General features: G+C 54.8%; 13 protein-coding genes across 13 annotated transcripts; 7 read left to right on the forward strand and 6 right to left on the reverse strand.

Moving 5' to 3' along the window:
* The first annotated feature begins 2021 nt into the window (after positions 1–2021).
* Positions 2022–2673, forward strand: BKA78DRAFT_33371 (uncharacterized protein). The gene has a single exon (XM_066890117.1). The coding sequence runs from the start codon at positions 2164–2166 to the stop codon at positions 2512–2514; it is 351 nt and encodes a 116-aa protein (XP_066740650.1). The 5' UTR covers positions 2022–2163; the 3' UTR covers positions 2515–2673.
* BKA78DRAFT_33372 (SUR7/PalI family-domain-containing protein) lies at positions 2674–5511 on the forward strand. The gene is made up of 2 exons (XM_066890121.1): positions 2674–3028; positions 3097–5511. The coding sequence occupies exons 1-2, from the start codon at positions 2833–2835 to the stop codon at positions 5229–5231; spliced, it is 2331 nt and encodes a 776-aa protein (XP_066740651.1). The 5' UTR covers positions 2674–2832; the 3' UTR covers positions 5232–5511.
* BKA78DRAFT_33373 (uncharacterized protein) lies at positions 5512–6227 on the forward strand. Its single transcript, XM_066890124.1, has one exon. The coding sequence runs from the start codon at positions 5791–5793 to the stop codon at positions 6175–6177; it is 387 nt and encodes a 128-aa protein (XP_066740652.1). The 5' UTR covers positions 5512–5790; the 3' UTR covers positions 6178–6227.
* A 1018-nt stretch (positions 6228–7245) lies between these two features.
* Positions 7246–8701, reverse strand: BKA78DRAFT_323934 (uncharacterized protein). Its single transcript, XM_066889243.1, has 3 exons — positions 8540–8701; positions 8190–8453; positions 7246–8115 (listed from the first exon to the last, which is right to left on the reverse strand). Exons 1-3 carry the CDS (start codon positions 8639–8641, stop codon positions 7642–7644), a joined length of 840 nt encoding a protein of 279 aa, XP_066740653.1. The 5' UTR covers positions 8642–8701; the 3' UTR covers positions 7246–7641.
* A 352-nt stretch (positions 8702–9053) lies between these two features.
* On the reverse strand, positions 9054–10263 carry BKA78DRAFT_33438 (uncharacterized protein). Its single transcript, XM_066890193.1, has 2 exons — positions 9792–10263; positions 9054–9733 (listed from the first exon to the last, which is right to left on the reverse strand). The coding sequence occupies exons 1-2, from the start codon at positions 10100–10102 to the stop codon at positions 9172–9174; spliced, it is 873 nt and encodes a 290-aa protein (XP_066740654.1). The 5' UTR covers positions 10103–10263; the 3' UTR covers positions 9054–9171.
* Positions 10264–10879: 616 nt separating this feature from the next.
* On the reverse strand, positions 10880–11459 carry BKA78DRAFT_256974 (reactive mitochondrial oxygen species modulator 1-domain-containing protein; the record flags this gene model as incomplete). The annotated part of the gene is made up of 5 exons (XM_066885144.1): positions 10880–11024; positions 11082–11172; positions 11236–11265; positions 11328–11354; positions 11408–11459. The coding sequence occupies 5 exons, from the start codon at positions 11457–11459 to the stop codon at positions 10880–10882; spliced, it is 345 nt and encodes a 114-aa protein (XP_066740655.1).
* Positions 11460–12385: 926 nt separating this feature from the next.
* BKA78DRAFT_333353 (uncharacterized protein) lies at positions 12386–14667 on the forward strand (the record flags this gene model as incomplete). The annotated part of the gene is made up of 2 exons (XM_066890075.1): positions 12386–13507; positions 13558–14667. The coding sequence occupies 2 exons, from the start codon at positions 12386–12388 to the stop codon at positions 14665–14667; spliced, it is 2232 nt and encodes a 743-aa protein (XP_066740656.1).
* A 1849-nt stretch (positions 14668–16516) lies between these two features.
* Positions 16517–18800, reverse strand: BKA78DRAFT_33464 (uncharacterized protein). The gene is made up of 3 exons (XM_066890200.1): positions 18518–18800; positions 18419–18468; positions 16517–18366 (listed from the first exon to the last, which is right to left on the reverse strand). The coding sequence occupies exons 1-3, from the start codon at positions 18646–18648 to the stop codon at positions 16775–16777; spliced, it is 1773 nt and encodes a 590-aa protein (XP_066740657.1). The 5' UTR covers positions 18649–18800; the 3' UTR covers positions 16517–16774.
* Positions 18801–19498: 698 nt separating this feature from the next.
* BKA78DRAFT_323943 (uncharacterized protein) lies at positions 19499–20730 on the reverse strand. Its single transcript, XM_066889244.1, has one exon. The coding sequence runs from the start codon at positions 20626–20628 to the stop codon at positions 19894–19896; it is 735 nt and encodes a 244-aa protein (XP_066740658.1). The 5' UTR covers positions 20629–20730; the 3' UTR covers positions 19499–19893.
* A 168-nt stretch (positions 20731–20898) lies between these two features.
* On the forward strand, positions 20899–21576 carry BKA78DRAFT_33471 (Rpp20 subunit of nuclear RNase MRP and P-domain-containing protein). The gene is made up of 2 exons (XM_066890204.1): positions 20899–20999; positions 21048–21576. The coding sequence occupies exons 1-2, from the start codon at positions 20933–20935 to the stop codon at positions 21569–21571; spliced, it is 591 nt and encodes a 196-aa protein (XP_066740659.1). The 5' UTR covers positions 20899–20932; the 3' UTR covers positions 21572–21576.
* Positions 21410–22602, reverse strand: BKA78DRAFT_360914 (citrinin biosynthesis oxygenase CtnA; the record flags this gene model as incomplete). Its single annotated transcript, XM_066892430.1, has 2 exons — positions 21410–22243; positions 22297–22602. 2 exons carry the CDS (start codon positions 22600–22602, stop codon positions 21581–21583), a joined length of 969 nt encoding a protein of 322 aa, XP_066740660.1. The 3' UTR covers positions 21410–21580.
* A 7-nt stretch (positions 22603–22609) lies between these two features.
* On the forward strand, positions 22610–23638 carry BKA78DRAFT_323946 (uncharacterized protein). The gene has a single exon (XM_066889245.1). It carries the CDS (start codon positions 22757–22759, stop codon positions 23237–23239), a length of 483 nt encoding a protein of 160 aa, XP_066740661.1. The 5' UTR covers positions 22610–22756; the 3' UTR covers positions 23240–23638.
* Positions 23639–23906: 268 nt separating this feature from the next.
* BKA78DRAFT_287906 (fatty acid desaturase-domain-containing protein) lies at positions 23907–25765 on the forward strand. Its single transcript, XM_066885738.1, has 2 exons — positions 23907–24414; positions 24467–25765. Exons 1-2 carry the CDS (start codon positions 24370–24372, stop codon positions 25643–25645), a joined length of 1224 nt encoding a protein of 407 aa, XP_066740662.1. The 5' UTR covers positions 23907–24369; the 3' UTR covers positions 25646–25765.
* The last annotated feature ends 486 nt before the right edge of the window (positions 25766–26251 follow it).

Here is a 26251-nt window from a genome sequence, read left to right on the forward strand (position 1 = left end):
CGCCCATTGTCGGCTACACACAGAGACAAGAGACAAGACCAAACAAGCACGTGGATGTCTGACTTGACCAAGGCATCCGACAAGCCCTGACGCAAGGCGTGAGGAGAGCGGTGGAGAAGAATGGGTGCGCAGTGTCTCAAGAGTCCGGACGTCTCGCGTTGATGGGGCCGCCGGTCTCGAGTGGTGTGGGTTACAGATAGAGCACACGCACGCACTATGTGCTACCACACTTGCGGTACCGTCGACGTAGATGGCTGGCGGCTAGTACAGTAGTTACCAACGGCGGCCGGCCGGTAGACATGGCTCTGTGTTGTTCTCCTTTTCTTCTTTCCAACGGTGCGGGTGTTGCTTTTGGAAAAATATCTGAAGCTGCTACGGTACGAGTTGGATTGCTCATATAGAACACAAGCGCGACTACACCAGCACCAATAATGCTTTATCCACGACTGCGACGAGACACCACAGCCACCAGCACACCAGACATGAAGCAGTAGAACTAGCAAAGCACCGCTCGCTCGAACCACGTGCAAACCGGCGCATCCAACCATCCATCTCGTCCTCCAGCAAAACCTACTCCCAAACAAGCAAGTGGGGAGACAGCAACCCGTTTCGCGTGGCTAGTTCGCAGCAAGAAAATCCCAAACGAGTCTCGCGTCCTTTGGCCGACCGCATTTTCCCCAATTCCCGTAGCAGACCCAAAGTCCAAAGTGAATCGGCAGTCTACTTGATTAAATGCTGCAGTAGCAGAGGTCGCCGCTTATGTTGGCGGGCGGCTGATTGGTTCGCATTGCTGGCAGGATTCATGCCTGACATACGAGGCGCGGCAAATCGACGTGAAGCTAATCGCTAGCTGGGGGGCGACTTGGACATGTGTAGGGAACGAGGATGGGAGGAATTCCGACGGCGGCAGGAGTAAGGTAGCGGCGCGGCACGGTTGATGGCTAGCTAGCTGTGTAGGGAGTTGGTGGTTAGGCTAAGCTGAGGTACGGTACGTAGCTGGATCAGCGCACGTTGGAGCTGATTCAAAGGTGCGGGAGACTGTAGATGGCGTAGAAAAAGATACAAGTAGACCTGGGTTGCGGCTCTGGTGATCCATGTCTTCAGCGTCGTCTACATGTCGCTCGAGATGAACCCCTCACACCCCGACGATTGAGATATCTGGCGGTTTTCCGCTCTTCAGCAACGGCAGACGGATAAGAGAGCAACTGGCGACGGACAAGGTTCCAGCATGCAGTTTCACCGCCATGGAGAGAGAAGGATGGGGGTTGGTGCCAAGGAGCAAGGCCAGGGAGGCTCGCTGCTAGAGTGCTGCACGCAAAGCACGTCAACAGGCGAGCAGCCACAGAGATTCGAGGCCATGTCTAGTGTAGCAGTTGGATAAATGTGTGCCGGAGCATTGCCGTTCTCGCATCTGCAGAGCGCAGAGTCCTGACGCGGCGCAGCAGCCGGCGAAGCAAGCCAGCAACAACGGCATGAGCATCAGCGGCGGACGGCCCAGACAGTGGACGGGACTGGCGCCGTGAAACATGCTGAGGGTGGCCGCATCGTGGTCACGGCAGACAGAGTGATGCAGTGGGTTGGCCTGTGTGGTTCCTGAAGAGATGACGAGCAGCGAAAATTGAAAAGAGAAGCGACGTCGTGACGAGAGGCTGGCTAGAGCGGGACGGATTGATTCAGCGGATGCGGCGGCTCTTTTTCTGAGAGTCGTGACGGGAATGAGGAACTGCTGCCATGCATGCAGCGCGCGTGGGTGGCCGGGGGCATGTGGAAATTTGAATCGGGGTCGCTGAGGTCATGGACAAGTTTGCAGTCTGGCACGACAAACCCGTCAAACAGCTCATCATGATACAGCGAAGAAGAAAAAGAGGCCCCTCTGCTACGTACAAATGTTTTCTCTCTTGTGTTGACCAATTTTGGCTGAGACGGACAAGGACCTCTGACTCGCATCGCTGCCATTGGCTCGTGCGCTCCCGTCAAATCTCTCGGGCCCGTTGGCTTTTTTTTGACTGCAAAAGTGCCACCACCACCCATTATTGACTCGCGGCACTGCAGGTAGAGATAGTGTACTAAGACTGCGCGTGGAGAACTGTAGCTCTGGCGAACGACGGCATGTACATGTACATATAGTTATAAAATAGTCTGCAGTGGGTCTCTGGACGGGCCATGTCGCGGATGCGCTTTTGGGCGATCAGGAACTTGTCGGTGGTCTCTGCGCTGCCGTTGGCCCCCCGCAATCCTAGAGCGCCAGGCCTCCGCTTGCTCGCTACCAACCCAACACTGCCACACCATTCGCCTTCGTCTCCGAGGTCGTCTGTACCACGACACACTTCAGACCTATCATCACGCTCGCTTCTCTCTCCTTCTACCACTCAACACCTAATCGACTGCGTCGCTTTGCTTCCTCCTTCCCAACCACTCGCCAACCGTCTCTCCTTCTGTCCCCGTTACTTTCCTCCGCGACGCCTCCACCACCACCTCCTATCGTCAAATCACCCTATCACCCGGATGACATGATTGCGCCGCGCTGCCGTTTGTTCGACAACTCTACACCTGCCGCCGCCGCCTCCGCCGCTGCCAAACCCCCGGGTTCCTGCTAGACCGGCCACCCACAACTCTAACGTCGCGGCTCCGTCTCAGCGCTGCCCTCCCTCCGCCGCTCGAGATATACGGCCCCATCCGAGCCCTTCCCGTCTTCTTCGTTTCGCTTCGACTACCCCTACGACTACCTCTTCTCTACATCCCTCAGCCGGACTGATCGCCAACACCAACGCTGATCCTCTCTGCTGCCCTGACCCATAGGCAGAGAGGCCCTCGAGCAGCCACTCTCCGGCCATGACTATGTTATTACGGCCGGCGACGCCGCTGTCCATCATCTTCTTTGCCGCCTTCGTCCTGTTGCTGCTGAGCACCCTCACCACTCCCGTCATCAAGGCCATTCCCCTGGCAAAGTTCAATGGCATCGACTTTGGCGTCTTTGGCTACTGCAAGGGGAGCGATTGCAGTGGCATGGGCATTGGCTATACCGCTGGTACGTCAACTTGACATGGACGCGTCCATCTCCCCCACGCGACTCGACATACTGATTCATAGGCTCAGACTCGACCCTCTTCCAATCGTCTACAGATGGCGACTTCGACCTCCCTTCCGGCGCGCGCCACACCCTGTCTGCCATTCTGGTAGTCCACCCTGTCGCGGCCTTTTTGTCTCTGGTGTGCTTCGTCCTCGCTGTGGCTGCGCACTTTCACTCGCCCTCTCACTCGTCCCGATACCTCATGGGCCTCCTCGTCCTTACGTTCCCGACGCTTCTGGTTTCGCTTCTTGCGTTCCTGGTGGACATCTTGTTGTTTGTACCGCACATGGCTTACGGAGGATGGCTTGTCCTTGCTGCCACCATCATCATCGCCGTGGGTGCAGTCATGACATGTGCCATGAGGCGTACTCTGGTCAGCAGAAAGGCCAGGAAAAAGCGAATTGAGGAGCATGCCGAAATGAATGGCCAAAATTACTACGCGAACCGTATGCAGCCTCCGCCCGTCACCGGCACCATCATCACCGAGGACCCCAACCTCCCCCGCGCCGAGTCGCCGCCGCCGATGCCTTCAATGTCACCTTCGGATAAGGGAGGTCCAGACTTTGCGACATTTGAGATGCAAAAGACAAGCATGGACGATCGCACTCCATTGAATCCCAAGAACGGATCTGTCAGGAGCGGAAGCACTGAAGGTAATGATCGCAACAACCCTGGAAGATATTACGGCGAAGCACCTCCGTTGCCCATGGGACCACCACGAGACCAGTACGGCCACCCGCTGAGGCATCAGGGCTCGAACGGAACGATGCAATCGGGTAGAGGAGGTGGACCGCCGCCATTCTACGGCCCATCACCATCGAGAGGAAGAGGAGGATACCCACCCCGTGGAAGAGGAGGATTTCCGCCAAGGGGAAGAGGTGGTCCACCAGGCATGCGCGGTCCCCCTCCCCCGGGTTGGAACGGTCCTGGTGGCAGAGGAGGGATGGGACCTCCGGGCATGGCCATGGGCGCACCACGAGGCGGTAGAGGAGGAGGACCCCCACCGTATCAAAATCGGTTTTACGGCTACCCGGCGCCCAACGGACGCGGACCGCCGCCAGGAGCATACGATGGACCCCCGTATTATCAAGGACAAGAACAGCCCGGAATGATGGCCGGTCCTGAAAACGGGCCTATTGGCCAGGCAGTGGAAATGGACGCTCGGGCCGGTACTCCAAAACGGGATGTCAACAACTACGGACTACGGGATAGTGATGATGACCTAAGGGGTATGATTGGGTTGCAACAGGGCAACTTCAATGGCGACGACAAGCCGCATAGACAAGACTCGCAGTCGACTGGCAAGATGAGTCCCACAAGCGAGTATTCGCATCCGTCTCATCCAAGCTCAGTTTACGTCCCTCCACGCCGCAATTGGGCCGAAGAGGGCGAGTCACCACCTCCCCTCAACCCCATGATCACCAACAATGCTTCTCAGTCATCACCCGAAGAAAGTCCTCAAGAGGCTCGCGGGCTCTCGCCCATTGCCGCCTCTCCCATAAGCGAGCATCCTACTGAGATGGCCGCCGCTCTGCCAAATACGTCTAAATCGAGTCCGCACCCAGGCCACGCAAGACAACCTTCTGCCGACAATTATGTCGAGGACATGGACCCGCGGTTTACCGAAAACAACTCTCCAGACAATGCTGCTGCACAAAGCTCCAACCTACCGTCCGCATTGATGGCTGGTTTCTCGCCGAACCGCTCTCAAAATGCTTCTCCAATGGTTCCCGTGCCCTCGCCACTCCACGTCGGCAACGCGCCCCCTTCGCCTCTACCACCACCGCAAATGGTGACTGCAGATGACATTCCCGAGTTTGAAGGACCGCGCTCGCCGGGCGGTGAGTCTGACGCCTCTCACTTTACGTCAATCAGCCAGCGCGGCATCAACCCCAACTGGCAACCGCCACAAATGACTGGCCCGCGACCCGGCTACGGCTATGCACCACCCCGAAGGCCAAAGCCGGAAGAAGCCGTCCTCGACGCAAACCCTGAGTTCAGCTTGCCAGGCGTCCCCGCCCCAGGCCGGACCAGAGATGTGCGCAACATGAGAGGAGGGCGCGGCGGCGGCGGCGGCAGAGGATTGCCGCCAGGCGCAGCAGCTTCAGGTGGCATTTCTCTTGGCGGTGCCGGGGGCAGTCGTTACCCTGGCGCTTTGTAAAGAGGAGCGTAAGCGCGGCGCGGGACGGGCGGACCGGATGACGGACGAACGGCGCTCCACTTGAGGAAGTCCGTCAGCAGTCTGTCATGTCCATGGCCTCGATGTCTCGGCGATATCCAGGCTCGATTCGAAGTCCGTTTCTAAGGGGGTCTTGTTCGTGTTCCTGAATTCTGCTGTATTTGAGCGGGTTCCATTCTACGCTCCGGCGGCCATTCCGCAGCTGGACCTCACTGCTGACCCAAAACTCCTTTTTCTCTTCGCATCAATCCTTCGTCTGGGCGGATGGTAGCACGCGGATGATACCCTGCCGTTAGCCTCTCCAGATAACCTCTTGCATACCCTCTTGTTTCCTTGCTCCTTTCCGGCCTCTTTTCTCCTCGAACGACGACCTGATCGCCAAAAGCAGCCGGTCCTCCTCCCTCTTCCATCTGTGGATTTTCAGTTTTCTTTTGTCTTGCTGTACAACTCACCATCGAGCGTAGACTTGATTCCGTTTCTTTGCTGTATTTTCTTCGTTGTTGTCCATATCGAGAGGACATGCCAGTCCTGCTCGTCTGAGATGCGTCCTGCTTCTGATTTTGTCATCTGTACTCGCCAGTCGGTTCTTTTCTTTTCTCATGATTACCCCTTTCTCTTGTTTCTCTTCTGCGCCTGCTTTGCGATCAAACTTAATTTGTGGATAAGGCAAGGGTCACTATTGGTTCTTACAATTTCTTTTTGCTTCCCTTTCCAATTTTTCTTCTCTCCTAATGAGATGATTGACGGTTCCACACTCTTCATTGGGCGGAGGCCGGTATCGGTAGTCGATCGGTCAAAAACGAGACCAGATTGCGCTTGTTTGTTGTCATTGCGGTTGTTGCAGAACGAGACGGACGGTCGGGAGGAGGACTTGACATTTGATTCACCCCTTCGATGGAATGGAACTGGCACGTTGTGCCCGGCGTAGCCAACTGCTCGCTCGCACTCGCATTCGGCCTCTTTTGCTTGTTCCCCTTTTTGTCTTTTGTATACTGCTGCTTCGGGTTGTCAGACCTGCCCTGCCGAGCTCAACTCGAGCTGCAGACGACGGCGCGCGAGTTGGGTGGTTTGGCTGGGCTGGGCTTTTTGATTAGATGCAACTGCAGGGGCTGCGCTGCCTCCCCTTCCGCCTCCTTCACCTCATCCTGCTTGTTGCTCCCGTAGCAGATACCCGTTGTTGGAGACTTCCTTTGCTCTCTTTCTCGGGGTAGAAGGCTGTCATCCTTCGGGAAAGAAATATAACAGAGGGCGTAGCGCCCTCTTTGAACCAACCCGCCTGTCCGCTTGTCATGCGCTCATGTGAACCCGAAGTGAACCCATTGTGTGCGTCGTTCCATGGGTGGTGCCACCTCTTGACTGTCTGAGGTGAGGTCCTCGTTGCCACTACACGTTGACCACGTCCTTCGTCCTTCAAAATGCCTGGCCAGTCCAGTTAGTCGGCGGTTGATTTGTCACAAGATGAGGTCCGGTGCAGTCAGTCGTCGGTCGTAGAAGTAGAAATGGAGTGGACGAGAAGTAGAAAAAGGGCCACGAACGCTGCTACCACTGCAAAGAAGGCGGTGGCAGACGAAGGAGAGGTAGGTGGCTGGCAAGCAGAAGGGCGACTTGATAGACCCATTCTCCCAACCATCCATCCGTTGGTCGTCCGTTGCCATATCGACGCGACATGGTATGAGGTGGTGGGGCACGTACTCCCGCATTCATCTCATCCATTCTGCTCACCTGCCTGGCATGTACGCCACCGCTCTCACTCCCTGTCGTCAATCTCGTGGTTCGTGGCGTGGGTGAACTTCATGAGAGAGCTTCGGCGTTCATACATGTCCCATTCATTGCACGACTTGCCGCCGTTGCAACTTTCAAAATTGCCTGCCCGTCTGGAAGCCCTTTGCTTGGATTGGTTTGTTTGCGTAGAATACTCCGTCCGCGATCGGCGTTGTCTGGACAGCCGCCGGCGAGAGAACCAGGCTCTGGAATGAATACTGGGTGAGGCACGCATTGCTGGACATGCCGCGCGCCGCGAGGCGGGTTGACAATTTGAGCTCTGACTACAGGCATGATGGCGTGGTCCAGAGATGCGAGAAACTGAGCATGTGGAGAGCCTGCTGATTGTAGAGCGTCTTCTGCCTGTTTTTGCAACCAAGAACATGCGTGGACAAGAAAGGGGAAAATTGGCGCCCGGAGACTTCGCCTGATAAGCAGAAAAAGCTTTCTGTGAGAATGTTTGCAAAGATTACCGAATTGAAAACCCTCCAGTTCATACTCCGTCTGACCCGTTCAAGAGACCTATTTCGTCTTGCGTGATCAGCTCGCAAGCCGTCATATATTTGCCCTTCTTGACTTTTCAAACGCCGCAACACCTGCGCCACCACAAAAGAATCCACTCCCCTCACGCCTACTCGGCCTTCTTCGCCGCCTCAGCCTGCGCCCTCAGACCCGGCGCCGTGCCCTCCTTGGCCTCCAAATCCGTCGCCCAAAGCGCCGCACCCACCGCATTCGTAAACGAAAAGAAAAGCCCCACGACGGGCACAATCTCCAGCAGCGTAGCCGCAAACCCGAACCCAGCGTACGCCGCTTCGTTGGCCTCGACGAAGCGCCGCCGCTCCTTCGGACTCCACTCCTTCAGCTGGAAGTATCGCGCGTGCAGCTCGGGCCCGCGCTTGCGGCCTTGTGCGACGAGGTAGAGGAGGGGTCCCACGACGGGGAGGAGGTTGAGCGGGAGGTAGATTAGCGAGCGCATGAGCGAGGTGGGCGAGAGCTTTTTGAAGGGTTTGCTGAGGACGGCGCCGAGCGCCCCGATGGGGTCGCGGCTAGGTTTGAGGGCGCGGCCGTGGGAGAGGAGTGCTGTTTGCTCTTTCGTGACGAGTGTCTGAGAGAACGATGCTGTCAGCAGTTGTTCAGGCAGGAGCAAAGCAGTCATCCCGGGAAAATAGGAAAATTCACTCCATCAAACGTATCCACCACCGCTTCCTCGACCCACATCGCCCTCGCTACAATGTTGGAAATGGTGCTGCTCTCGCTCAACACGAGCAGGATCGTCGTCAGCGCCGCCAGTGGTCCGTTGACCAGCGTCAGTACCGCGGCCTGCGGCAGGTACGTGAAGAAGAACATGAATGTCGTCACGCCCACGCCGGTGCTGATGATGGCCGCCAGGTGCGACGTCAGCGGCTTCCAGAGGCTGCGGTGCGAGATGTAGTAGAATATGCCCTGTGTTCGCTTGAATTAGTGTCTAGTTCTGGAGGAGTGCGGCGACGAAGCGCTCTCAGCAGCCAACAAGCGGGGGGAGAACTCACGCGAATGGGGTAGAAGTAGGTTCCTGAGCGCGCGGCACCGATGGTCAAGTGTCGCACACGGGTTGCTTCGTCCAGGACGAAGTTCTTGAGTCGCGTGGCCATGGTCGGTCTAGCTTCGTGTTTTGTGAAGTGGAAAGTGTTGTGGTTCAGAGGGAAGAACGGAGGAAGCAGGGTGGTGAGCTACAAGATGTAGCTATCCTTCCCTGTACCTTGCGGGCAGGGTTATGACCACCAAACGACGTCATAGCTACATGCGCAGGCACGTGCGCTTCACGACGAATCTGGAGACGGAATCGTTTGATAGCGATTTTCTTTGCCATTAACACCAAAGGCTACTTCTGATAAATATCTTGAAAAGGATGCCAACTCAATACCTCTTCCATTTGTCGACTTCATCTTGGCTGATGTGCTTCCCTGCCCGACTTGCGCTCTCTACATTCAAAGCTTTGGTACCCTCTTCGAGAGAAATTTCGAGCAACTCAAAAGCAAACTTCTTCAAATCCCCCTTGCCATACTACGGGCGAGTATGATACCAACGCACTGTGCCAGAACCCATTGAACATCGTGTACTGTCTGTAGCTCTTCCGCTCCACATTGTTCCAAACGCAACACACAGTGCCAGATACAACCTTTCAAATTTCAACGGGGCGATCTCCACCTGAACTCGAAATCTGCCTCCATTTGCCGCACTTGTGTTGTGGCTTGGGCTTCGCAGGCGGGGCCATGTTCACTGCGAGGAGGCGGTTTTCTGGGGTCTTGAAGGGGGTCGACGCCTCGTTGCCCGAAGATATGACATCAGGAGGAGACCACAGCGTACGTCTTTTGAAAGCGGTGGGTGTCTTCAACTGGAACGAATCATTGCCATCACGGAGCCTCTTGATCGTCTTGTTCACCGGCCGGTCTCGGTCCAGGTCCAGGTCATCCTTACATGCAGCGTCGTGGGGCCTTTTCCCGGGGATGATTTGCGTGGTCTTAGGTTGAGATGTACGGGAAGAGGTCAGAGTAGATGACCGGATGATGAAATCGTTGAAGCCAACTGTGCTGGAAGGAGGGGGAAAGACATCGCTACGTCCCACAGTCCTCGATGATGGCACTGATCGAAAATCCGCGTAGTTTGCTTCTGGCAATCGTGGTGGTGAAGAGGGTCCGGCGTAGCCATCAGGAGAGTCTGACTCGAGGTTCGCTTCAGAATACCTGAATAAAGGCGCATACATTAGCTTTGGGATGGAGGAGTAGCAAGATAATGACTTACGATTCTGCTTGCGCATTGTCTTGAGGAGCCTGGACGAGGTCGACCTCTTCCATGTGGTCGTTCTGAAGTTCGTCCTCTGTGCTGTCAACGCTCATGGCAGTCGTGTCCAGGACTTCGGTGGAGATCTGCCGCAGTTGCATTCGCGTTCTCAATTCAAAGAGCTCGCTTTTTAGACTGTCAATGCATTTATCCTTGGCCTCGAGCTGTCTCTCAATTAACTGGATGAGAGGGATGGAGACTTCGGCCGGCTCTCGAGAAGGACGGCTGTCATGATGGAAGATCCGAGAGATAATAGCTCGTATGTTGAACATCAGCGTGGAGAAAGGGGTGAAATGGGTTGAGAGATGAGAGAGATGAGAGATGAGGTGAGAGGTGAGAGACGAGAGAAGAGAGGTTCGCAGTGGGAGTGAGAGGGGTTTGACTGTGGTGGCATGACCTGGCGTAAAGGGAAGGGGAGAGAGACCTGCCACTTCCACTTTGGGCGCTATGGCCCAATCTGCGAGGCCTGTAGGTAGCAAAAGTCGTGGCTCATGAGAGACTGTGCCGGAAAATATTCATCTTGTAAAGCGTGCGAATAGGGATCATTGACGGATCCTATGCATGCTGAAGCGTGTCTGAGTGCCGTGTGCAGAGTCATCCAGTGCATTCAAATACCCCAATTCGAAGATCAGGGAGCAGCGAAAGCAGCTGTGCGCCAAGATTTTTGATTCCAAGCCACGGTGGGTGTTCAGAGGCGGGTGCGCAGAGGGCCGCAGACCAAGGTCCAATGCCAAAGGGCTTGTCAATCTTCAAGATTTGATCGAGCGAGTGCTCTTGTTGCACTTGGTTTGTAGCTTGCAGCGAGTGCGCTCCAAACTCTTTGCGCAAATCCATCCAAATTTTTCTGAGTGCAACATGCCCTGCTACCGTATCACCACGCAGAAGCAGTCCATATTTTTCAACTGGCAAGCCCTCCCATATCCGAGCACAGGGTATATGGACTAGGGAGAGCAACGTAGATACATACTTGCCATTATCCTCAACGCCATGCATTTTCACAAGCAGTATGCCTCGGAGCAAAATCGCAGCATCCGCAACCACTCAAGATTTTATTCTTGCCTCTTCCTCATGACCTCCTGTTGAACACGGGTGTAGCGGGGCATGATGATGGGCTGCCTGCGAGCCCTGGCGAAAGCTTCGGTCGTCTCGCGGTCGCTGTCGGTGCGAATGGTGGTGCCAATTGCCATGAAGAAACTGGGCAGCGTCAGATGGCCAGTGTTGCGCCGCGGCGATTCGAGAGCTGCTACGTACCCAAAAGTGGCAGAAGAGCCCAGCATGTATTGTCCGAGTGTCCTCATCATGCCATTGGGGCCTGGACCAAATCGTATAATGTTGGTTGCGCCTGGAACGATTTACGTCAACAGCGCGTTCGAATGAGAAGCGACCGAGGCGCAATTGTAGTTACCGAAGATGAAACCAATGATGAGGCCGACAGCTGCGCGGGGCAAAGCGTGAGTAGGAGCAAGTATCAGAATGTCGAATCGGAGGACAACATACAGCCGCCCATCATGGCGCCCATTTTGACTGGGGAAAGTTAGCAAGAGGAAGAATTGGGCGCGGGGTACAGGATTGCGTACGTTTGTCAAAAGTAGAGGGGCCTTGCATGGCGGGACCGGCGACGACGGGCATTTTGGCGGCAGATGGAGGGATTGATTGCAAAGAGAGTGGAGGAGTTTGAGACTGGGACGCAGATCGATCTGGTGATGGTGTTCGAGGTGGACCGGGAGCATTTGGGAGAGCTGGAGATGTCACGTGATGGGGACCCTCGCGGGAACCCACTGGGCGGGTGACAGGACAAAGGGACTGGCCACCAAGAGAGTGACAAGTCATGAATTTGCACGAATAGACAGCGTACAACACATCAGATGTAGCTGTATGTAGGTACATGTAGATAGTTCAACCCGGCCCAAGCCTCCGCTGATGATGAGCCTGAGCCTGAGCCTGAAGCTGCACCTGAACCTGAACCTGAACCCACCCTAGCCCAAGTGCCACTCCCTACCACTCATCTCGCCGCCTCGCCCATCCGTCGGCTTCGTGCTTGTGCGTCTGCGCCTGTCTGTCTGTCTGCGTCGTCTACTGCTACACTACACCATTTCCTCATCTCATCTCTCCTCCTTTCCTCCATCCATCTACTCTTGTTGTGCTCCGTCCAGCGCCCGCGCGAGCCAGCATACCTTGCCTTGCCTTTGCCGCCCCTAGGCTCGCTCGCTCTGCGCCGCGCCTCGCCTCGTCTGGTGCCTCCTCACTACTCTTACCTACGCCCCCGAGTCCCGTCCTGCACACCAACACGGGCCAGCACACGACCTTCGTGAGACCCGGCCGCCGCGACTCGACTTTGCACCCTCGCCCTGCCTCTTCCTCTGTCTCTGCCTCGCTGTGCCTTTGCCTCTCCATGCACCCGACCTTCTTTGTCGTTCCTCGTCGCCGACGTCGCTGAACGGGGGCCCTGCCCCATCCTTCCTGTCTGACGCCGACACGCGCCAATTGATCGAGGCGAGCTCCAGCGCTGCACCCATCTCCCATCGACTTGCACTCTTTCTCTGGCAGCCTCCTCCATGACGGCCGTCGCTCCTCCCTTGAACTTTCAGCCGACTGCCAGAACGGGAGGATGGAGCGCTCCTAACCCGCAGAACGGCATCTCCTCCGCCGACGACGTCTCCAGGATGTTTATGCCCTCTCGCAAAAGCGTCCAACGTTCAAATTCGTCCTCGTCTATTGCTTCCACCGCATCTTCATCCTCCACAATTTCCTCGTCTTCTGTCCAGACAAACGGCATCCCTGCAAGCGCTCCCCCAGACGCCTCCTGGGGCTCGAGAAAGAAACCAGCTCGCGGTCTGTGGCCGGCTCTCAAGGCCGAACCCATTGCTGGCTTGTCCACCGCTCGTCCTCAGTCCATGGCCTCCTCCTCGGCCGGTCCTTCTGCTACCTCTACGACATCTGCCCTGCACACGCCCTCCTCGATGCTTCCCTCGCAACACGGTGCTTCGTCGCAAGCACAGCCCAACGGCACCCCCCGACAGCAGAATGATCCTCCCGCCATACTGCACCTCGTGCCTTTGAACGGCACCTTTGAGCGCAAGACCATTACCGTTCCATACTTTCCCGAAGTCCTTCGCATCGGCCGCCAAACAAACAACAAGACCATACCTACTCCCTTGAACGGTTACTTTGACTCCAAGGTCTTGTCGAGACAACATGCTGAGGTTTGGGCCGATCGCTCTGGCAAAGTTTGGATCAGGGACGTCAAGTCTTCCAACGGTACATTTGTCAACGGGACTCGGCTGTCGCCGGAGAACCGCGACTCTGAGGCACACGAGCTCCGTGAGCAGGACATGCTCGAGCTTGGGATAGACATCATCAGCGAGGACCAAAAAACCATCGTTCACCACAAGGTTGCTGCCAAGGTCGAGCACGCGGGCATTTATCCAAACGCAAACAATGTACTGGATTTGAATTTTGGGGACCTTGATCCTGCGGGGAACGGAAATCTCATGCACTCCCTGGGTCCAGGCCAAATGAGAGGGCGCAACAATAGTTCAGGGTCTTTGATGAGCAACGGGCGCCTCGTACCTTCTGCGCAAAACATGGCTGCGAACAACATCAGCATGACGCAACAGCGGCACTCCAACTTTTGGTTGCAACCAGTAACCATGGAGCAAATAGTCAAGAAGCTTAACGTAAGTACTGTTAAGAACTTTGTTAATCTCAAGGTCTGACACAAATACAGTCGGAGATGAAACAAGCTCGGCAGCAGACTCAGGAGCTACACAGGACAGGCCAGTACATTGAATCGATACTCGCAAACGATCACAAAAAGGATGCAAACAAGTCGTCCCCCATCGTTACAAAGTCACCGCTCAAGAGCGACATCAAGGCCAGGTTTTCGGAGCCCCCAGCGCCGCCACCATCGCAACCCCTGCCTGAGAAGCCAGACGTCGCGCAACAACCGTCTTTGCGAAGGATTGATACGGAAAAGCCGAAACTGCCCAACGCCAAAGGAGAGCAATCGTCGCAGATTAGTTCCCTCGTGGAGGCCCTCACATCGGCAAAGAAGGAGCTTGACGTTCAAAGCGTTAGGTTGAAAGAATTGGAAGACATGTTGGCGCGCGAGCGTCACTTGCGAGAGAGCGCCGAGGAACACGTTCAGCGTTTGGAAATGGAGCACAAAAACGATTCAGTCACGACCATTACAGAGGCCTACACCAACGGTACAAAAGATGCGGACCAGGAAGATAATGCGGCGACCGCCGCTCGCAGCGAAGAGACGATTGTCATCGAGCCGCCTCCTGTGGCAGACGCCGACGCACATACTGCACAACTTCAGCAACGCCTGGATTCCATGGTAGCTGAAATGGAGCGCATGAGACAGGAAATGGGGGCGTACAAGCTACGTGCTGAGAAGGCAGAGGAGGACAGCGCCCGCGATCGCCAAACGCTCGCCGAGATGGTTGAGAGCATTCGCAAGGACGAGTCGAAGCGGTTATCCAAGTCAGTCAGCGAAAAGGGAGACCGAAGTGCTGCCACGGACGAGTCGGCCGTGGGCGTCGACGGAACTGTCGATCCCACCATTGCTGACAGGGCGGAAAAAGCAGTACTTGGCGACAAAGTCGCAGAGCATGGTGCGGCTGCACGGCAGTCGGTTCTGTCCAATGGTCGGCCCGTCTCAGACACAAACGGCCACCCCAAAGATACCGGGTCGCAGGTGTTGGCGACCAAATCGCAGGGTGGCGAGCAACTTGCTCATGTCGGTCCCTATGCATCGATGGTGGGAGTTGTGGTTCTCGGTCTGAGCATCATGGCCTACATCAACGGATGGCAAAAACCGCTTGAGAGGTGAAACGATCTGCGCTCATTGCAGCAGGATACACATGCTTGTGCCATCGGCACCCCGCTGTCATGGGCAAACGTTCCCTTCCATCGGACGAACCCAGGACCTCCCTGATTGGTTCTCCCAGGCCAAGACACTGCCCTCGACTCGCTCTGGACACACCAGACTTTCACACCGTGTTCTCGTCTCAGTGTCCGCGTTCGTTGGTCCTAATGGCTCCTGGACGGTCAAAGACAGCACACGAGATGAATCAATGAAGGGGTTGATGTACAACACAAAGACAATCGACGGCTGCCATGAGGCGCAGGCCACGTCGGCTACCTTTCCCACATTCTTGCCTTTGGGATACGAAATTTGTTTTTAATACGAGTAAACGCAAATACCCTCGCTTCGGACCGGTTCTCCTTCTCAGACTTGGTGCTGCCGCTGTAGCATGAGCAGGAGTGATTATGCATTCTTGTCTTTTTTTCCACTTCGTCATTTCAGCCCATCGGCCCGTGCCCGGGATCTGGCTTTCATCTTCGTCTGCCGAACCAACAACTTTCATAGCATCCGAGACACATGCGGGCACGGGGAACTTGGGTATTACCTGGGGAAGAAGAAACACAAGCATTGGGGTCTCCTGCCTATAAGGAGCGGGCGCGCTTTGATTTGGGGGTCGGCGTCATGGGGCTCTCCCTGGTTCGCATTCTCAGTCCATAAAGTTGGGTTGCGTCGTTTGAGTCGCCGGTCCAGGGTACAGTTGATTGGACGTCGTTTGGTCGCCATCCATCGCATGAAGGCGGGAAAAAGTGTAGGGTAGAATCTTGGCGCCTACCATACCCTCCTGACTTTGTCGTCACCTACCTTACTTCTGTCGCTACTCGTTCGCCCCTGAATCTTCCAATTCCTCCTTCGCCTTTCTTTCTCTCTCTGCTTGGTCCTGCCAAACCGTCAATCCACCCGCTCGATTTTTGGTCTACGCGAACTTTGTGCTTTTATGCGTTTTTGGCTACTCCTGTACTATGGATTTGCATGGACCGATGGAGGAAAAATGATCACCAGCCTTGCTTCCGACTCAACGAAAACCCAAGCAAGCTTTCGGCTGCTCCCTCTCTTCAACCTACCTCCCAATGTACTACCGTCGTCTCTGCAAGCCTGCCTGGCCTTTGGCATTCTCTTTCGTTGCTGCTACTGCGTCAGTTCCACCACCTCCGCGCTCCTCTCTCTCCCCCTCTCCACATGAAAAGCCGCTGTCTGTGGCGTTAGCGTTCTTTTTCGCGCAGTTCTGCTCATCCATTTGTTTGTCTTGCGCTTGGCGTTTGGAGAAGGAAGGAGCGGCGAGCCTTGGGACCGCTGTCGTCGGTCGCTTTTTTGTTGGAATGGCGTGCCAGCGGAGTGGAGTCGAGGCGAGTGAACATATGTTTTTGAATCAAGCGGGCAGATGGATGATGGGTCAGTCGGGTGGAGGTTGCGCATTCGGTGCGTGTTGTGTGTTTGTCGCCAGTCCAGACAACCAGCTTTTTTGGTCGCTGGTTGGCTGAACACCACCAACCGCTCGAAGGCCTCAACTCGATAATCAACTTCGCTAATACATACTTGGAACCTTGTTCATGCATCAATCAGCTGGCCCTTGTCTCTTGTGGCGTGAAATCCTAAGAATTCTTCCGCGATGACAGTGGAGACTGGCACAGTAGGTCGCATACGAAACGGCGACTCCAAGGGGCTGCAGGGTGCTCGAATGCTCCTTGTGTTTGTGACCTTGTACAAGGATCGCTACAGGGGCCGTTCAAGTACCTCATATTGCCTTTGACTCGCCATATCTTTTGCGACCCCTTGTGCCGAGTTTTATGAGCCACAGATTTCACAGGAGACTCCAGCTCGATCAGAACGGGGACTGGCATCCAAAGCAACGACAAAATCAACGACATGATGCTCATTGCTATCGTCTGCGGCTTAGTGTCGCTAGCTCGTCAAAGAATGAGCTTGATGCTGCTTGGGATTTGATAACCGAAAAGCAAGACCTTCAACGCCGGCAATCCATCTGTCTGTAGCCCTCAAGACTCGAGAGTACGAAGCATGGCCCGACCAGAACCTCATTCTTCAACACCCATGACCCAAAGACAGCTATCACAACTCAAGCGCACACAACTGTCGCGCTTGTGCTCCTGGGCCAGACAGATGCCAACTTGACCCGACACCTATTGCACACACCCTCGAGAATGTTTTGCCCAACTTGCACTGGTGCCAGCACTGGCGTTGACGTCGAAGTCGGAATACGATCGCCGTCGCCAATACCAGCATCAGATCGAGTCAGACTTGCAACCAGACCATCCCTGGATCGGCGTCGCAACGACAGCGCTCGGGCAGCCAACGGCTTAGTTGGCTGCTTTTGAGGCAAAGGCGGTGGTGGTGTGGGAGAGACGCCCAAACCTACATCCGCATCCTCATCGTACACCTCGTCGTCTATGCCTTCGTCGTCGTCGTCGTCGTCCTCGCCGTCGGGCAGACGCACCGCCGCTGCGACGCGTACTTCGTCGTCGAAGTTTGGTGACAGGGCAAAAAGCGATGGATCCAGGGGCGGAAAGTCGGGCACGTATGCTTTGTACCGTCCACGCGACACTTCCACTGGCGGTAGGGGCGTTGGGCTTCGTGACCAAGCTCCTTTGACTTGCTCTTGGATAGAAAGGACCGAGTCGCGGCGCGTCACGCAAGGCCTTTGGGGAGATTCGGGCTCGCCGTCACTCGGCTGACTTGCTTGGTCGTGTCGTTTTGATCTTGTTGACTTGTTGGAGCCAAAGCGGCTGCGCAGTCTGAGCGAGTAACGCGAGGAGATGCGCGGAGGGGCGCTGGGGCGTGTGTCCGAGTGCGCCAGTTTGGGGAGTGCACCTTCTGTTGATGAAGAGATTGTTGGTGGCGTCAGGCAAATTGGGTCGAGTAGAGAAGGCAGACGGTATTTTGTGTGATTGTTGCCGGCAGTCTTGGTACTGCTTTGGGTAGCATGCATAGCCCTGGAGATGGTGTTCTTCTCGGAATGATTGGGAGGAGAGAAGTCCAACGAAGGAGGCCGTAGGAGAACGAGGGTTCCTCGTGGTGATGATGGCTTTGATGTGATTGCACTTCGAGATGTGGCGGTCTCTTCTGGTAATGGTGTTCTGATAGCCTGTTGAAAGAGGGATTCGATGTATGCTTCTGAATCGAGTTGCCCGCCAGGGCAGTCCAACAAGCTGTTCAAGGTGGAAGGACCTATTTCTGGCAAAGGTGTTTCTATGGCTTGCAGAAGGATGGATTCGAGGCTTTCCTTCTCAACACAGTCCGTAGTCTCACGATTGAAGAATGAAGTGTGGTCTATGTCGTCCAAAGTTGAAGTGTCAATCCATGGCTGCGGCAGACAGGGAGGCTTCGTAGACACGCCTTTGGGCAGGCTGCTGCGAGATACTCCGTCTCGGGTATCTTTGTCCTGGAGATTGATACTCCGGGATTTGAGTTGCGTTGTCTTCGATTCTGCGATAGGCGAAGCTACAGATGAAGCCTCCTTGTGGTCTCTCGGATTGGAAGCGTCATCGCATTTGGCTCCTGAAGGACTCGCGTCTTTGGCAAATTCCGGCGATGCGCATCTCGAATCTTCCTTGTGATCGGAGTTTTTGGATGAAGGCCTGCTTTGAGGGACCATGGACTCGTCCACTTGGGATAGCTGCCATACCGAAGCTTGGCTCTTGAATGGCCAACCTGCCCAACCATATTATTAGTAACAGCATGGAATTTGTACGAAGCGACTTACCAAGACAAGAGTAGTACTTGACCATGAGCATGACTCTCCGTCCAAATTGCCTGTTCACTAATTGTCAGCGGGCGACCAACTTTACAGAGACCTACTCACCGTATGCGACGTCGTTTCCCAGAGGAGGCGTAATCTTTCAAGGCAGGTTGTCCAATGGTGGATTTGCGTGATGAACGCTCCTCTTGCGCACGAAATGCTCTCTTCTTGTCCTGAGCTGGTCCCCTGACCATGATTCGAAGTCAAAGATGGACTTAGAGTTAGGATGACTTGACGGGAGTAGTGATGCGGGTCTGGAAAAAGAGACAGGGGGTAGTTGGACTTGGATCAGCCTCTCGAAGATGACGAGAAAAGGTGTGGTGCGAACGCCTAAGATCAAGGCTTGGTGTTGATCAGGGTCCGACCAAGTGTTGGAGATGTTGAAGTGTCCCACTGCCAATGTGGAAGCAGCCGTTGTTAGATGCGCAGTGGCAGGGGCGCCTTACTGACTTGGTAGGAACGGAATGCATCGGGGCAAGTAGACGCCGCTTTCCAAACGGCGAATGCATGTTGCAAAGCAAGTGCTGGGGAGTTGAACTGCCTTTTTGGACAAGATCATTCACCTGCCTCAGCTTGACTTGCGTTCAATGAACCGACTGGAAAATGTCGTTCCACAAAACTATCAATCCGTGCAACACCTAGCGCACCACCTCGCGAACCAACTCGCGCTACTGTGGCCGCTGCCAGAGCCTTTTCGCTGCCCGTCACGCCGTCCAGCTTGCCTCTCTCTGTGCTCGCTATTGTGAGATCCAAGCCCTGGCGGACAAGTCTTGGGACGCGTCAGGAGAGAAACAGCGGAGAAGGATATATCCAAGCTCCTGCCATATGGGCCAGTGCACATCCAACTCTCTGACACGGCGACTATGAGAATGGTGCCAAAATTATCCAGGTCAAGCTCGATTATTGGCAATTCCGGCGTTATTTACCACTTTGACCATTTGGACTGTGACAGGCCAGTATGAATACGTGCGCCGATCCAAATAGATGTGTTGTGACTCTGGACTGGTCGAGCCATGGGATCTTGTCCCAATGCAGATGCGAGAAGCTTTCTTCTCATGGTGAATCTTCAAACATTTTTGCCAGAGAACTGTGATTCGTATCGAAAGATCTTCCAGGTCAAAGTTCGGCGTTAGTGTAGATAGCATTGGACTGCTTGATCACATCCTGAGCTAATTCCAGGCTTGAGGCCACAGGGGTCCGCAAAAGAAATTGCAACTCCAGGACCGGAGACTCGGAGCTTCCTGTAGATATGTCGTTCCAAGAGCTCAAATAGCTAAGTCTTGAGGGAGCCAGGTGTTTGATCACTCCTTGCATATATGTGTCTTGACTTCAAAATTTCGGCACATGAGGCCAACTCGCCAAATGACTAAGTCTGAGAACACAGCTACAGGAGCATTCCAGCATCGCCCCAGGTTTGATAAACGCTGCAAGGCGAATCGCTAATTTGCAGGAGGGATCCCGAGGTAGCGCATGTATTGTTCCTCGTCGTCCATTTGATCCACACCATCGATGCCCAGTCTCTTAGAAAACTTGTCCACAAAAAATTTTGCAACGTCATCGACACTGACTGGAATGGTAGTCTCTTCTTGCAAAGAGCTGGCGCGTGTGTCTGGTAGTCCACATGCGACAATGCGGCTGAACCATTCGAGGTCGGTGGCGACATTCAACCCAATTCCGTGACTCGTGATGTTGCGCCTCATATGCAGGCCGATAGCGCATATTTTCTGTGTTGGTGAAGTCCATACACCGGTATTTGCAGTCGTTATTGCCTTGACACCATACTCAGCGCAAGTGTCGATGACCGACTTTTCAAGGAGGCAAACGTAATCCCGGGGCGAAAGTTTGTGTTTTTTCAAGTCGATTATGGGATATGCCACAAGCTGTCCTGGACCATGGAAAGTAGTTTGACCACCCCTCAAAGCCTCGTGAAAGTCGGCCTTTCCATTCATGCGAAGAGCAGCCTTCGTTTCCGGGCTGACGGTACCGATTTCTCGTCGACCGCATGTGTAGACCGGCTTGGATTCCCAGGATATGATGGTAGGATTTGGAGGCGTCAAAGAGGGGTCGGCTTTGGCTGCTAAATATCTTGATACTGCCTTGTCTTGAATTTCGGACACAGCTTGGTAAGGCCAAAGTCTTTGCGGCTTTACGAGGCGAAGATGTCCTAACCGCATGCTGAGATGATGTAGCTGAGGAAGATATGCGAAATTCAAAGAGGCACAGCTGAAGGTCAACACTTAGATTTCCTTGGATCCTGGAAAAAGTAGCCGACTTTGTCGTGTCGACCAAGAAAATGAATGGATTTGAAGTCCAGAAAGTGTTTTGATACTGCATTCATGTGATTGGACAAAGTGCACGGAGCCATTGATGGTACGGGCGCCACGGTATCGATAACGAATTTGGCTGCGGGCTGCGAGATGCGCGTCTCGTTCACGCGTCGTTCCATTTTCCATCAACAAAAGCCAACCGTCAACCTTCATGATGGCCGATGTTCCGAAGCACTCCAGCAACTCAAAGCCATCCAAGCTGCCTCGGCTTCCGCCAAGTATGGATTCCGCCTCGAGAGATTGGATTGCTTGCTGACGTTTCCAAGATACCAAGGTTCAAAAGCGCCCGCTCCTTCGCCCTCCCATTCCCTCGCCTTTCCGGAATGCCGATACGGAGAAAGTTGTCTATGTCAATTCCCGAACACCATTTCTTGCTGCTGTCAAACGCGTCCAGAAACTGTTGAGCGTCGCAGAGAAGCGCGCTACTCAGAGCGCCCTCGCCCAAAAGCGTAACCATCGCAACGACCCCATCATGTCCGCCGCCATCGCAGCAGTGGACGGTCACGAACGGCCCGAAAGTGTCACCATCAAGGCCACGGGGAGGAGCATTGAAAAGGCCATGGAATTAGCCTTGTTCTTCCAACAAAAGGAAGAATGCCGAGTGAGGCTTGAGACAGGCACACTGGATGCTATCGATGATCTCGTCGAGGACACAAATGCGGTCAGCCAAGGCACAGAGGTCAACGAAAAATCCGACAAGACCGCCGAGGAAGATGACGAGCAGGACCAAGTCCCAGAGACTAGGATCAGGCATACCAGCATGCTGGAAGTGCACGTCAGCCTACGCTGAACCGGAGAACTATGCGGCTTGGTCCTCCTTCTTTGCACCGTATGTCGTCGCAAATCTCTCGAGCATATGCTCTTCCACAGTCAAGATCCTCTCCTCGTCTGTGCCGTCCAGCCTCCTCAACCTCGCGTCCAGGCAACCGTCAAAAAAGTAGGGCACACTGTAACGATCAGCGTCCCCCAGATTCAACACCCGGTGCATGTTGCTTTTGAAATAGCCGCCACTTATTTGCTGCAGCATATCCCCCACATTCACCACGAAAGCGTCCTCGTTGGGCGGCACGGGTACCCACTGTCCAGTCCCCTGGTTCTGAACTTGCAATCCTGGGTGTCCGTCGGTCAAGAGAAGCGTGATGAATCCAAAGTCGGTGTGCGCGCCAGCGCCATATTGCTTCTCAGTGGCCGAACTTTGGGGAGGGTAATGGAGCAGTCGCATCGAAGCGACTATCGGCTCTTTCTTAAAGTCGTCGAGCACATCTGGGCCATATGGTAAAGCTGCAGCAACGACCTCCAAGACACGAAGGCAAAGTGATTCGACTGCATCGTAGTATTCCACCATTGGTTTCTTGAAAGCGGACTCGGGGACCTGGTGTGCGGATGGCCAGATGTTGGGAGTCATGAAAGAGCGACGAGCTTGCTCCTCCTCGACGGCTATGTTCTTGCCAATGTAGTAGCCCTGGTTCTTTGTGAGCTTTTCCGAAAGGAGTGCGTGAGAGATGGGTTGAATACCTCCTTCATATCTGGCAAGGCGTCTTGCTGTAGTGCTTGCGCGCCCATGACATCGTAGCCTCTGTTCGTTCCGGGTCTCTTCAGGGCTTTCTTTTCCTCCAATGGCAGGGCAAACAGGGCTTTTGCGCCTTGGAATAGAGCTTCCCGTAGATCTCCAGGAATTCCATGTCCCTTTAGCTGGAAGAATCCCGAAGTGATGCAAGCTGCACGAACAGAGTCGACGACGGATTGGGCTTGGCGAGAGGAAGGATCTTCCAAGTACGCGGATATGTCAACGACAGGAATCTGGAACTCGGGCGTCTGCATTGCAGAAGGCATTGTGAAATAATTTACTAGCTGGTCTTCCGAGGTCCTTGGTTCAGCTTTATATCCTGGAGCCCATGAGACAGCAAAAGGTTTTGAGTTTCGTCTCTCCCGCTGTAGCGAGCCCATCACTCAAATATCTCCGAGTATTTCAGGAATGACCAATTCCCTTATCAGATCTCTCGCAGCTAAATTCCCTGCTCCTAGCCACACGACGGGCCGCACCGACCACGGCTTGCGCGAAAAGCTGCGGGGATCGCGGGACTCCGCATCTTATCAAGCGGAACCGGCCGAACAGCTCGCGGCAGACTGGAGCCCTACCTGTGTATTTGTACCGTGCGTCGAAAAGCGGTTCGAAATGTATCTTACTTGTAGGGCTGAAATCTCGTTTTGTTTGCTTCCCGGCACCCCTCCTTGCTGCTGCTACTGCAAGTTTCTCCGGGTTGTCGAAAACCCCGAATCCTCCATGCAACTCAAGCTGGCCCAGACCGGGACCATCTCACGGACAAGCCCATGGAGATTGTTTCATATTCAATGTACGAATCAGATTTTGCATCTTACCAGGATGGCGCATCTACACATGCTGCATCCTCCTGTGGTTCCCGCTCGTCGGACATGCGGCTGGCACTGCGAACATTAGCACCGCTAGGCCTTGGGTGATCCCAAATGTTTAAAGGGACGATTGATTCGTTGGCGCCGAGGAGCAAGACTTGGTAGTACCCTTGCCTCCCCCAAGGCCGAGAAGTAAAGGCGCAAAAGAGTCGTGGGATCTTGCTCCTGAAGGGCCCGATGTCCTTGAGGCAAGTTCGGGTGGCCCGTTTAGGCACAGACTGGTCTAATCAGATGTTGGAGCTCACAGGGGCTTGGCCTTGTCTGATCTACAGGAGTTGCAAATCGGTTGAAACTCAGTCAGGCAAGGGACAAGACAAGGCAGATTTGATGCTGGTAGCCGAGCTCTTGCGTCTTTTTGTCTAGAAAGATGCCCCCTGAAGAGTAGATGGTGAGTTGTCCGCGGACGTGTGCCAAGGGCTTTTGCGTGTCGAAGAAGAGGAATGGGCAGATGGCTACGTGGCGATGTTGACACCACGTATTCATTGATGCATATGGAGGACGTGCTCGGCGGCCCTGAGGCTGAGGTGAGGGACCCTGATCTACCCCCCAAGACCCTTCATCTCCAGCAGCTGTGATTGGATGCATTGCCGCCGAACAACATGGGCAAAAGGGCCGAAATGGGAAAAGGACCGAGAGAGAGGTGAGAAACGACTTTTTTGAAGCCAACCACCACGCTTGCTTAGACTGTCCTCCAAGCGCGGTCCGCGCTGCTCACTAGCGTCCACGGCTGCTGTGCAACCAGCCGCAACACCACAATCTCGTATGGAACAATCTCCATGTACCTAACAAAAATGGAGGGCCCAAAAATTTGCTCTTATCCATCCGCCATGAAGACCGTCTCGTCGAGTCAATCACCGTGCCCGCGAGGCGTTCCCACGGGTTTCGCTGCGTCCACTCACGACCAAGATCGCTGAGCTTTGGTACTAAGGGTGGAGCGTCTGCGCGCAGAGTCTGCTCCTTGAAAGCCCACCGAAAAGGAACGGGCCTCACTCCAGACCCTTATCCCTTTAAGCTCGAGCTTTGATACTGTCTCTTGGTGGCTCGCTTTAAAAGCCCGCCACACCGCAGACACGCTGCCGTCGCCAGCGGACAATCCACAAGACGACATTTTTCGCCGTCTGATTTGGCCCGCCAGCCCACAACCCTTCGACCGGCACCATGGCTACCCAGACCGTCACCCTCACCTCAACAAAAGAGGTTCAGGTATGCTCACCACGCGCAAACTGGCCACGTTCATCGTTAACCTCTTTTCCAGCCCGTCAAGGCCGACAAGTCAACGAGAGATGTCTCCAAGTGCCCTACCCTCGGCGACATCAAGAAGGCCATCCCTCCTCATTGTTTTGAGCCCTCGGTGGCCATTTCCATGAGCTATATGGTGCGGGACATCATTCTCGTTGCCATCCTGGGATGGGCAGGCCTGCAGATTCCACGAATTGAAACCTTCTGGATTCGCGCTGCCGCTTGGATTCTCTACGGCTTCACCCAAGGACTCATCTTTACGGGTATTTGGATCCTCTCCCACGAATGCGGCCACGGAGCCTTTTCCAAGCACCGTGTGCTCAACGACACGGTTGGCTGGTTCGGTCACTCCTTCCTGCTGGTGCCCTACTTTTCCTGGAAGTTTTCGCACGCGCGCCACCACCGCTTCACCGGCCACATTGAAAAGGACCTCGTCTTCGTCCCCAAGACGCAGGAGGACATGGCCTCGAAGCTCAAGATCACGGTCAACGCTCTGAACGAACTCGCCGAGGACACTCCGATCGTCAATGCCGCGAAGCTGCTGTTCCACCAGCTCTTTGGCTGGCAGACGTACCTGCTTTTCAACGTTTCGGCCGGAAAGCAGAGCCGTGTTCGCGACAACAACAAGACGAGCTGGTTCAACCAGCGCGGCAGCCACTTTGACCCGTGGAGCGTTCTCTTCATCCCGCGCCAGGCCATCTTCATCATCCTGTCTGACCTCGGACTGGCCATCATGGGCTACATCCTGTACCTTGCCGCGCAAAAGGTCGGCTGGCAGATGGTCGGCCTCTTGTACGGACAATCGTACTTCTGGGTGCACCACTGGCTCGTTGCCATTACCTACTTGCACCACACCCACCCCGATGTGCCTCACTACGCCGAAGGCACCTGGAACTTTACCCTCGGCAACCTCTGCACCATCGACCGCGACTTTGGATGGATTGACCAACACCTCTTCCACGGCATCATCGGAACTCACAGCGTTCACCACCTGTTCCCTCGCATTCCCTTTTACTACGCCGACGAGGCGACCGAGGCCATCCGCCCGCTGCTCGGCGAGTTTTACAACCAGGACAAGACCAACTTCCTCGTTAGCCTGTGGCACACTTTCAAGACCTGCAGGTGGGTCAAGCAGGTCGAAGAGGGAGCCACCCGGGGCGTCTATGTCTGGGCTGGCAAGACCATGGAGAAGTAGAGGTAATGAGCGGGTTAGACGGCTAGAACTTATAGAACTAGAGCACTTGGGCTTTCTTCATCTTTGTCTAGATGAGTGGCTATTCGCCTACTCAAAAATCAAAATTTCAAATATCCCAACACCATGTATGGACTCTAAAAGATGTGTTGTTGAGCGCCTGTGATCTGGACCGTCGAAGCGGCCACTCTACGCCGCAACCGTGAGCGCAGCCCTAAAATATTCCTATCAACCACGTTCAATTGAAGCTTGGCTCAGTGTTTCAACTGGCAGAGACTACTGGCTAAAGTTAATCTCGGGGCACTCTCAACCCCTGTCTCGCCGTTTCGTTGAGCAGCTCCAATGCCCCGAATGCTGCAACTGTGCCAGCGAGCAGAAAATTAGAAAGGAATTTGAATGTGATTTCCTCTGCTCCCCGAAAGCGTTCACCTTGTCCTTGTCTCCGTGCCCAAAAGTCTAGCGTACGCGGAGTAACCAATGAAGATGCTCTCCACTCTGGATGGCGATCTCCGTCAGCAATTCTCGCACACTTCCCAACGGCCAACGCAACAATCCCAACAGCAAAACGCATTCCAGTCAACTACCAAAAGCAAAGCAAGCTCAGCGAGG

This window comes from Phyllosticta capitalensis (genome assembly GCF_038381095.1).
Source record: "Phyllosticta capitalensis strain CBS 128856 chromosome Unknown BKA78scaffold_10, whole genome shotgun sequence".
In the NCBI taxonomy this organism is placed as follows: Eukaryota; Fungi; Ascomycota; class Dothideomycetes; order Botryosphaeriales; family Phyllostictaceae; genus Phyllosticta; species Phyllosticta capitalensis.

What these genes read in the sequence shown, in the direction of transcription:
- BKA78DRAFT_33371 (XM_066890117.1), top strand. Translation starts at nt 2,164, where the DNA reads ATGTCGCGGATGCGCTTTTGGGCGATCAGGAACTTGTCGGTGGTCTCT.
- BKA78DRAFT_33372 (XM_066890121.1), top strand. Translation starts at nt 2,833, where the DNA reads ATGACTATGTTATTACGGCCGGCGACGCCGCTGTCCATCATCTTCTTT. An exon ending in GGGCATTGGCTATACCGCTG is followed by an intron (nt 3,029 to 3,096) that starts GTACGTCAACTT and finishes TCATAGGCTCAG; the next exon opens with ACTCGACCCTCTTCCAATCG.
- BKA78DRAFT_33373 (XM_066890124.1), top strand. Translation starts at nt 5,791, where the DNA reads ATGCGTCCTGCTTCTGATTTTGTCATCTGTACTCGCCAGTCGGTTCTT.
- BKA78DRAFT_323934 (XM_066889243.1), bottom strand. Translation starts at nt 8,641, where the DNA reads ATGGCCACGCGACTCAAGAACTTCGTCCTGGACGAAGCAACCCGTGTG. An exon ending in CCTACTTCTACCCCATTCGC is followed by an intron (nt 8,454 to 8,539) that starts GTGAGTTCTCCC and finishes AAGCGAACACAG; the next exon opens with GGCATATTCTACTACATCTC. An exon ending in TGGTGGATACGTTTGATGGA is followed by an intron (nt 8,116 to 8,189) that starts GTGAATTTTCCT and finishes TCGTTCTCTCAG; the next exon opens with ACACTCGTCACGAAAGAGCA.
- BKA78DRAFT_33438 (XM_066890193.1), bottom strand. Translation starts at nt 10,102, where the DNA reads ATGTTCAACATACGAGCTATTATCTCTCGGATCTTCCATCATGACAGC. An exon ending in GACAATGCGCAAGCAGAATC is followed by an intron (nt 9,734 to 9,791) that starts GTAAGTCATTAT and finishes GCCTTTATTCAG; the next exon opens with GTATTCTGAAGCGAACCTCG.
- BKA78DRAFT_33464 (XM_066890200.1), bottom strand. Translation starts at nt 18,648, where the DNA reads ATGGTCAGGGGACCAGCTCAGGACAAGAAGAGAGCATTTCGTGCGCAA. An exon ending in GGGAAACGACGTCGCATACG is followed by an intron (nt 18,469 to 18,517) that starts GTGAGTAGGTCT and finishes ATTAGTGAACAG; the next exon opens with GCAATTTGGACGGAGAGTCA. An exon ending in CAAGTACTACTCTTGTCTTG is followed by an intron (nt 18,367 to 18,418) that starts GTAAGTCGCTTC and finishes ATGGTTGGGCAG; the next exon opens with GTTGGCCATTCAAGAGCCAA.
- BKA78DRAFT_323943 (XM_066889244.1), bottom strand. Translation starts at nt 20,628, where the DNA reads ATGCGGTTAGGACATCTTCGCCTCGTAAAGCCGCAAAGACTTTGGCCT.
- BKA78DRAFT_33471 (XM_066890204.1), top strand. Translation starts at nt 20,933, where the DNA reads ATGATGGCCGATGTTCCGAAGCACTCCAGCAACTCAAAGCCATCCAAG. An exon ending in GCTGCCTCGGCTTCCGCCAA is followed by an intron (nt 21,000 to 21,047) that starts GTATGGATTCCG and finishes GACGTTTCCAAG; the next exon opens with ATACCAAGGTTCAAAAGCGC.
- BKA78DRAFT_323946 (XM_066889245.1), top strand. Translation starts at nt 22,757, where the DNA reads ATGACCAATTCCCTTATCAGATCTCTCGCAGCTAAATTCCCTGCTCCT.
- BKA78DRAFT_287906 (XM_066885738.1), top strand. Translation starts at nt 24,370, where the DNA reads ATGGCTACCCAGACCGTCACCCTCACCTCAACAAAAGAGGTTCAG. An exon ending in CCTCAACAAAAGAGGTTCAG is followed by an intron (nt 24,415 to 24,466) that starts GTATGCTCACCA and finishes CCTCTTTTCCAG; the next exon opens with CCCGTCAAGGCCGACAAGTC.